The sequence below is a fragment of the Zingiber officinale genome, chromosome 2B (genome assembly GCF_018446385.1).
Source record: "Zingiber officinale cultivar Zhangliang chromosome 2B, Zo_v1.1, whole genome shotgun sequence".
NCBI lineage: Eukaryota > Viridiplantae > Streptophyta > Magnoliopsida > Zingiberales > Zingiberaceae > Zingiber > Zingiber officinale.
In genome coordinates, this window is record NC_055989.1 from 19,733,086 (window position 1) to 19,742,777 (window position 9,692).

Below are 9,692 nucleotides of genomic sequence, written 5' to 3' on the forward strand. Positions count from 1 at the left end.
AAGAACACTTGCTCCTTAGGCATCTCCCTCGGCTCCTCCCGGAGGACTATAGCATTCCCCTTCTTCGGATCTCTAGGCGGGGAACTCTCAGCCTTAGAGACCTGGTGCTGCTCCTTCTTGTTATAATAGTCCGGGCAGGGCTCACAATAGAAGGCTTGAGGGAAATCCTCAAATTGTTTTCTTTTAGACTCCCTATTAGAAATGTGGGTATGGTCCTTTGAAACTGTAGACATCTTATGTGGATGTGAAGCAGTGGTGTGTTTTTCAAAAGTCACTCACCTCTTGACTTACTTGAACAGTTCGTACTCTCCGACTGTCATGGTGACATTGATCTTACCAGTGTCTTCCATCGTCACATTCCAGAACAGGTGAAGGAGATTCCCACAGATATCGCCAAATTAATCCTGTCCGAAATTTGAGTCAGACGAAGGCCGGCTGAGATAGCGTCGGTGTCAATGGAGAGGCGACTTGGACACACCTAGCATATGTGCCCGCAAAAGACGTACCCCACGTGGAGCTTAAGGACAGTGGTGACAAGATCGGCGATACTTAGGCTCTGCGCACACTCAGACAAATACACGGAGCGTTAGAGATCAGAAACTAGGGAAAAGTTCCACGCGCATGCCCTCCGACACTTAAGTCAAATACTTTTCCCTAGAAGAACAATGTACGAAGGAAAAAAGAACTGCAGAAGACGAGTGCGAATGTGCACGTACCTGGCTAAAGGAGAGAACCTCCTTTTTTATATGATGTTGCATACCTTCAGAGCCTGTATATGGTCAGAGAATGTCAGGTGTCAGGGTCGTCGGATGAGAGAAGGTGTACGGTGACCTTCTATTAGTGGAAGGAAGATTCTATTCGCAGATGATAACAGATCATTGGAATATTCCCTAACGTATGACAATTATTCCCTGATAAAAGATTATGTTTCCATGACATTGTTGTCGTCTAGTGCTTTCTGTCTCACCCGGAGTTAGCTATGGACAGCTTGAGATGACCGTTCAAGTGTGACATTTGGCTTGAGTCTTGATGAGAGGGACAAATTGTGGTGAAGGCCCCATCTTTCACGTTTGGATCGCTAAAGAGTCGACCAAGAGTTATCTTACTAAAAGTACCAAGCATGGCTATGCAGCCCGAAGAGAAAATCCGACCAATCGGAGCAAGTCAAGCATTACTCCAAACCGCATCTTATATCTCAAATCTAGGATCCTAATTTATCTATACCCGATCAAAAATTATACAACTGATGATATCAAACAATTTAACTCCTTTCTCCTCCTAATTGCTGACTACCATATCCCTTTACTTTCTAACCACCATATCCCCTTCCCCTTGACTTTGAACTATATACCACACCCCCTTAACTTCTAATTACCTGATTTTATCAAACCCCATCTTTATACACCGTATAAATGAGCATCAAGATTTGCTGTGTTTGGATGTTTTTGTGCACAAGGGAGAAACAAGTTCAAAGGTTGTGTAATAAAAAATGGACTTATATTATAACCCAAAAAGAATATGAAAAGTAAATTCATGTATGAAGAAATAGAATATTTTTTTTTTTTTTTGCATTTCGGTAATCAATTTTTGAAAATTTTGATAAACCATAATTCTCAAAAATCAATAGATAACCATGGCCATGAGACAGAGCAGTTATGGTCAAACTAAACTGAAATACTAAGACACAAGTAAAGCATGTTTATTGTCCATTGCCCTAAAGCCAGGCTCAAATGGTAGAGGTAGGTGCACTATAACTTCGGCGGCCTCTCATCGCCATCATCGGTATCGTCGTTTGAACCATCCTTTGTGGATCTTTTCCTCTTTGAGGATGTGGCATGCTTCACAGAACCACTGCCTCCAAAATCCGAATTATCATCTTCGACAATGTCCTCATCCTCATCTTCTGTTTCTTCGGCTGGCTCAAAATCACTCGCATCTTCCTCATCTTCGGCGCGACCAACCGGCCGCACGAGATATTCAGTTCCTAATTCTTCCTGCAAGTATCCAGTGACATGCCAATCTTAGTAAAACAACACAATAACCTTCAAAATGCTCATAACTTTGTTGACAAAGCAACTCACTCACTGTAGTTCTGCAACTCACTGTAGTTCTAAAGTAAAGGCGATATGCTCAGTGGAATTTTATCACCATACAACACAAATCTCTTTCTTAGTTATCAACTTTGGAACAACTTGAACAAAGTTGCTACTACCACTTCGAATGACTTTGGCCATGTAACCAAAACTGCTCTAAAAGTATTTTTGATAATAAATTATAGATAGGATACTGTTTTAATAATTTTTAATTTTAAAAGAAGGGCACTTTTTTAGAGATGCCATTTTCATTTGAATAATTTTGGGAGGCACTAATGATGAAAAGAGTGATGTTGCTTACCAAAGAAATATTTGCAGTCGTTGAACACAATATCGACATCAATAAGTTCAATTACTATTACAGTCAATATTGGTGCAGAATTGTTTTCGATTAGGACTGTAATTATCAATTTAGTTTTCAGAAGAAAACATAGCAACGCCGTCACATGGAATAAGGTAACCTAGTCAAATAGCAAGGTGTTTGTTATAAAAAAAAATAGCAAAACAACAAAAAGGCACAAAGTAATCACTGGTTTCGGATGGAAACATGAGAAATGTTTCCAAATCAGGAAAAATAATGAAGCAGGTTAAGCACCGTAAGCATGTTCCAGCACTGTTAATCCATGTCAAGCAGTAGAAGAACGAGTAGATCGGTAAACTTGGACGAGAAATATACCTCTTCTTCGTCTTCCTCGTCGCTTTCATCGTCGTCGTCATCGTCGTCGTCGTCTTCGCCGCCATCTTCCTCCCCGTCGTACTCATCTTCATCTCGGTCAACACTGCGGTCGTCGGCATCATCCAGATTCACGACATCCTCCGGTTCCTCCCCGTCTTCATCGACGTCGTGGACCTTGACCTCGGCTTTGCCGTTGGCCGTCTTGATCTCCGCCTCCTTCTGCTGCTTCTTCGCCGCCTCCACCTCCCTCTCCTCCTCCGCCGCCGCCGCAACCCCTCCTGCCTTCATCTTCTCCAACGAAAAAAAAATCCACCCGGAAAATGCACAAAAATAAACAGAATTAAACTCAGAAAATTGCGGGAAGAAGACTCGCGTCGTCTGGGAGGAACAAGAGAAGAGCACCTGCAACCAGCTGAAGCGACGATCTAAGCCGTTCGCGGATGCGTCTCGATGCGGATCGATGACGTGGATAGCGATAGAGCCGCGGGCACTTTCCCAGGGATTGTGCTTCCGGGGCGACGTGGCCGTCGTCGCCTCTCGGCAAAACACGCGTCAATCACCATCCTAGGGCTGACGTCATCATTCGAGGCAGTTGGAGTGGTACTGATGTATAGGTCGCTGTATCCTGGATTTCTGCAAGCATCAGATCCGATGTACACACGCTCGTGAATTAGAGCATCCACAATGCTATAATGTTATAACATCCATCACCTCATCAAAAAGTATGGGGTCCACTGTCACATACTTATTATAACAACATTCTTCTTTCACGCACATCCCTTTTAATATTAACACTCATTATTTATGGGTACCACAATCCACTCAACAATCTTAAAATTATATCATATTAAATAAATATATTTTAAATATGTTTTAAAATATTTAAATTATTATTATTATTTTTAATAATAATATTACTTTTAAAAATATAATTTTATTATTTTTCAAAAATAATATAGTTTTTTTAAATATATTTATTAAATAAAATAGATGGGTGTGAGAAAACGAAATTACAATGTTAGGAAAACGAAATTATAAAGTTGGGAAAATAAAATTACAACTGAGCGTCTAAAATTATAAAGTTGGGAAACCGAAATTACAACTGAGCGGCTAAAATTACAAAGTTGGGAAAATAAAATTTATTTTAAATTACCATGTAATTATGAAATTGAAATGTAACAATAACTTAAATAAACCATACAATTGTGAAATTAAAAATAATATATGAAATACTAATTCACGGATTGTTGTTGTATTGCCCCAGATATGCTCAACTAAGTCGGTGCGAAGTTGGTGATGAACTTGAGTGTCATGTAGCTCAGAATTTGTTCAAAGATAATCCTGAAATCCTCGGTTTGGCCATGGATAGGTTGTGCAGGTTCGTCACCTTCATCGTTGTACCAATTTGTCACGTGACCTCCCTCATCCTCAACAATCATATTATGCAAAATAATGCATGCTAACATGATTTGTTTTAACTTTTTCCTATACCAATAACGAGCTGGACCTCTAGCAATCGCCCGTCGAGATTGGAGCACCCCAAATGCCCATTCAACATCTTTTCTTGCAGACTCCTGTCTTTCCTTAAACAACTTCCTCTTGGGATCCTCCGGGCAAAGAAAAGCCTTAACAAAAGTAGTTCACTCGGGATATATTCCATCTGTTAGATAATAGCCCTTCGTATATGCAGTGTCGTTCACCGTGAAATTAATCTCCGGCATATTTCCTTGCAAGACGTTGTTGAATATGGGAGATTCATATAACACGTTAATATCGTTACGTGAACCGGCGACCCCAAAAAATGCATGTCATATCCACAAGTCATGAGACGCGACCGCTTCAAGTACGATTGTTGGTGACCCATGTCCCCTTATAAATTGACCTTTCCAAGCAACTGGACAATTTTTCCATTTCAGTGCATACAATCAAGGCTACCTAACATGTCAGGGAAGTCATGTCTCTCATCGTGCATTTGAAGAAAACGTTGAACATCATCAGCATTTGGCCTTCTCCAAGTACCTATCACCAAATATTTCAACCACGTATTCGTAGAACTTGAAAAGGCACCTGATGGCAGTTGATTCACCCATACGTAGATACTCGTCAAGATGATCGGCAGGGACTCCGTAAGCCAATTGACGAATTGCGGAAGTGCATTTGTAGTGGTGACAACCCTTTTCTTCATACAACATCGTCCCTATGTTGAAAAAATGCTGAATGATTCTCTAATGCATTCACTATGCGGAGGAATAACTCTCTTCGCATTCGAAATCGTTTTCGAAATATTTTATCATGATACACCGGGGTTATAGAGAAATAATCATTGACGAGCCTCTCATGTCCGGCTTCACGATTTCTTTGGACGAACCTTCTTCTACGCGTGCCCCTCCTCTGATATGCTTCCATAAGTTGTTGGTGTTGTTGAAGAACCAATAACATCAATTCTTCACCCGGATCATAAGCTTGCTCATCGATTTCAACATAGACTTCGTCTTCGCTTGTTGAGCTGGAACTTGAGCTAGAGCTGTCTGTAAAATGAGACATTTTTGGAGGAAACACGTTTTAGTATATGTGTTTGAGAAATGATATGATAGTCGAATGAAAATCTTGTAGCACAATGTGTCTATATATATATTATTTTTCGCATGCAATGGCTAGTTTGCAACGGCTAGTTTGCAACGTCGCGTTGCAACGGCTAATTTGCAACGGTAAGTTTGTAATGCCTAGTTTGCAACGGTTAGTTGTAACAACTAGTTTCCAAGGCTTGTTTATAACGACTATTTTACAAAATTATAATAATTAAAAATCACATTAATCGAAATGAGAAATACAATAATTAAAAATTACAATCACTCGAAAATATAATAATACTAGAAAATGAACGTTGAGTAAATAATTTAGATATTCCATCTCGACCTAATATCCTAGCATAAGCATTCATGTATGATAAGCTACTTCTTTGTCATCTGCGAGGTGTTTTTGTTCTATATTTCGTACTCCTTCAACTTCAAGCGACGATTCTTAGCTTCAGATTTGGCCAATGTAGCTTTTGCCTTAATCTCATCTACTTCGAGTTATTTTTGTTTCAAATCGACTTCGGACTTCTTCACGCTTGTGTACTCAGTGAACTTTGTGATAATATTATTATAATTTACTGTCAGATCCTCCATGGTCGATTTTACTTTGTCTTTTCCCTTTCTTTTTGTTGCCTTTTGTCCCATTGGACGAGTATCTTCATAATCCAGGTCTATACTCACATCTTGGTTGGGGGAGGTGTTGTTTGCTCCCGACTTTGAGGTCCTCGTCTTCTTTGTGACCACAAAGTGATCAGCGAACTGTGGAGTAAACATTGGACGGTCTTTGACAATTCTCCACACATGTTCAAGATTGAATGCAATGCCATTGTTTTCGGATCGATATTTTTCGTACGCAAATCTCAATATATCTTCATCACTGTGACCACTTCGATATGAAATATAAACACTATTGTAATTTGCGTTGAATCGATATACCTTCTTTTGGATTGTATTATGCCAATGTGACCGTATAACATTTGCACTTCTGGTGTTTGAACCTAGGGGAAGATTCTCATTGTAGTAACTTGCAACCCGTCCCCAAAAAGCATCCCCCTTTTGATCATTGTCGATTATTTGATCATCACTGATAGTGACAAAACTTCTCGCTAAGACCTCGTCTTCAACCTTTGTCCAACTTGAACACTTTCTTGTACCCTCAGCATTTGAAACCACCTTTTCTAAATTGAGCACCTCAATTGGGGATTCACGGTCGGAAAGTTGAGTCTCTAGGACAAAAGTCGGAGTTGCAGGTTCATTCGACATCGAAGGAGTGAAAGACATACCAGTTATGTGTAGGGTACCATATCCATGAACAACCGACGGCGTGAAATACGGATGACTCATGTTTTGCTAATATTCGGCTGGAAGCGGTTGATATAGACTTCGAGGGGAATAATTCAGATGATTCATAGAATTTCCAAAACCTTGAAAATTTTGTGGAGGAAACGACATATTGGGAAATGGATGTGAGTATTGATAATTTGGTAGAATTTGTGGATTTTGGGAAGATGAATATTCTTGTGAGTTGTTTGTAGAATTCAAGAAATTTGTAAAAAATACCCTATTATTTTTATCCATTTCGGATAGAAAATAAGATGGTAGGAACTTGAAAAAATAGATGGGGAGAGAATTTAGAGAGTAGAATTGAAAGAGTAATGAGTTGGAATGAAAATATGTGCACATAGGAGTGGATATTTATAGATGAAATTTCGAACTAGCCGTTAACTAGCCGTTAAAAATAATCGTTAAAAAACTAACCGTTTTATTTAATTTTTAATTTTATAATTTACATTTAAAAACAATTATACACATGGGGTGGGCCCGGGCTGGCCCACCCCATGCAGAGCTTGAACACGTTCAAGCGAATGAACGCCAATGCTGCATCTGCAACGCAGCGTTAAATGCATAGTTGTGTTATAACGTGATATTAACGCCGCATCTGCGCGTTGCAGATGCTCTTATTTAGTACACTGGCAATATCGTAAAGCTAATAGTATTTTCTCGCCCGACTAAGTATAATTTTTAATAATATGATCTTATGTTTTACCAAATGATCGAACATGACTCTCATATTTCTCTTGAAATAGAGATTTAGTGAGTAGATCGATCGATAATATTATTGCAGGTAGAAACTCTTTTGATTATGATATGATCTCATATCTCCACGTTTGGTAAACTTCTTATCCATATGAAAATGTAAGTATATGTTTGAATCATTAATGAGAATGCAATTTTTTAGCCTGTGCAATGGTTTTATTGTTGTTGACATTGTGACTATTTCAACAACACTCGAAATGACTTAAGTATTATGGGACAGACTTTCATCTCTAAATGTCTTTCTTTGCTGTCTTCAAGATATAGTAACGTACTTGGATTTGGTCATCAATTTTTTTTTTTAATAATTCATATATTTATGACCTGATTAATCTGGAAGTAATTGATTTGGTCCTATAAAAATTTTCTACTAACTATCAAGATAAATTTAAAAACACAAGAGACGATCCACACAAAAGCCCAACGGTCCTAGTGATTCGAACTCAAGAGGAGAATTTTTTACACTCCCTGAGTTTCAAATCCTAGGTGCATAAGGAGCCCTAAGTATGCTTACCACTACACTACAGGCCGGGAATGTCAAATCTATATTTTATTAGTATATATGGATTCCATTTTTTATTTCATTGCTTTCTTCCATCTCTTAAAATCGATATCCAATATCATTTTCTCATAAGTCCTAGGTTTGTCACCCTACAACAGTCATTGATATGTGAAGTGTTTTGAGATCCATTTTGAGGCTTATAATAAAGCCTTTAGACATATGGTGTTGTGATTGTTTCATAACTTTTAAAGTTGCCTTGTATGTGGTATAAAACAAGGGTAATATGGATCGATAAGTCATTTCTTAGATTCGTAAAGACATTCAGTGCAACCTGAGCTATGGTGGAGTAGCAAGACACTTATGCAGTCTTCCAAGCATTCATAGTTCAATTCTCAACTATAGCGCATTACAGGATATTTTTCTCTAGTAAAATGATAAATCTAGAATATTGGGTTGTTGGACCATCCATTGTGAATACTTCAGGATTTACCTTAATAGCCGGTGGAAAACTTCTATGGGGTTAGATTAGTCATCCCAGGATTAGTCAGCCTGAAGGGTGATGTGTGTATTTCATGCATAATTTTATGTATTGTTTTGCATACATTTTGTTTCACCACATGGGCATATTTTATAGACTTTCATCTCTTTTGCATTATCTATACTCTTTTAGTTCGAAGAACTGCTCTTTACGCTTTTTGATAGACAAGACATGAAATCAGAGCTTAGTTGGAGATAAAATGCATTGGAACGAGAATTCACAGCAAGAAACACTCTCTGGTCGTGTCCCATGGCACGAGTGTGTTCCTCCAATCGAATATAGACGTGAAATGGAGTAGCCGCGGAGGCCACATCCACTGACACGGACTAGTCATGCCCATAGGCACGGTCATGCCCCATTCTGTCGAAGATAAACTTTGGTCAGCGCCCGACATGCCTAGGTCGTTCCCCTGGCATGACCATGTTCATCAACTCACAGTCGGACACGGTCTGGTCGTGCTAGTCATAACGGCCATATCTGGCCCCCTCTTTCGCCGACTTGGAGCAACACGGTAGTGGCTTGTGGGCGGTGCCTTGACAAATTAGGAAACAAAGCAACAATTTTGGTCTGTTCTAAGGGCTATAAAAGCTCTAAAAGATTCTTGTTTAAGAGAGGAGGTGTTTTTCCCATGACAACAAACCCTATGAGAGTTGTTTCCACAGATCTGTCAGAGTTTTCATCCTCTATAGAGCTCGGAGTTCTTTCGAAAATGACGATTGGTACACGACTAAGATTTCTCTTCTCTTTTCTCCTTGATTTGTGTTGTAAAATATTTTTTGTCTTTTTGTTGTAAATCCATCTTTATGGAGTAGTACTCATAATTCCAAAATGCAGGAATAACTCAATTGAATTGTTGACGCTAATTTATATATGTATTCATTTTTTTCACTGCATCATGTGTTTATCCATGGTCCGGCTTTATTGCGTATATATGATTTTTGACACTAATTGTGCATCTTCATATCCTAGGGATATGAGGAAGGACCAAAAGGTGAACTCAACTCTCCGACCCATAAAGACTAAGGGGGTGTTTGGTTGATGAATTTAGGAATGAGAGAATAGAATGATAGTAACATATAGTATTTGGATTGTGTGTTTGGGAATGATAATTTGAGAATGATTTCTAGATTGATAGGAACCAACCAAATCCATATAACTAGGTGAGTTTCATTTCCATTTTCATTCTCATTCCACCTTACTGTCAAACTCATAC

At 38.8% G+C, this 9,692-nt stretch overlaps 2 protein-coding genes across 2 annotated transcripts; both read right to left on the reverse strand.

The window, feature by feature from the left end:
• Nucleotides 1-1,536: 1,536 nt before the first annotated feature.
• LOC122045447 (nucleolin-like) lies at nucleotides 1,537-3,317 on the reverse strand. Its single transcript, XM_042605673.1, has 3 exons — nucleotides 3,172-3,317; nucleotides 2,770-3,057; nucleotides 1,537-1,994 (listed from the first exon to the last, which is right to left on the reverse strand). Exons 2-3 carry the CDS (start codon nucleotides 3,055-3,057, stop codon nucleotides 1,749-1,751), a joined length of 534 nt encoding a protein of 177 aa, XP_042461607.1. The 5' UTR covers nucleotides 3,172-3,317; the 3' UTR covers nucleotides 1,537-1,748.
• A 1,446-nt stretch (nucleotides 3,318-4,763) lies between these two features.
• Nucleotides 4,764-6,689, reverse strand: LOC122048190 (glutathione S-transferase T3-like). Its single transcript, XM_042609784.1, has 2 exons — nucleotides 5,925-6,689; nucleotides 4,764-4,994 (listed from the first exon to the last, which is right to left on the reverse strand). The coding sequence occupies exons 1-2, from the start codon at nucleotides 6,687-6,689 to the stop codon at nucleotides 4,764-4,766; spliced, it is 996 nt and encodes a 331-aa protein (XP_042465718.1).
• Between the last annotated feature and the right edge of the window lie 3,003 nt (nucleotides 6,690-9,692).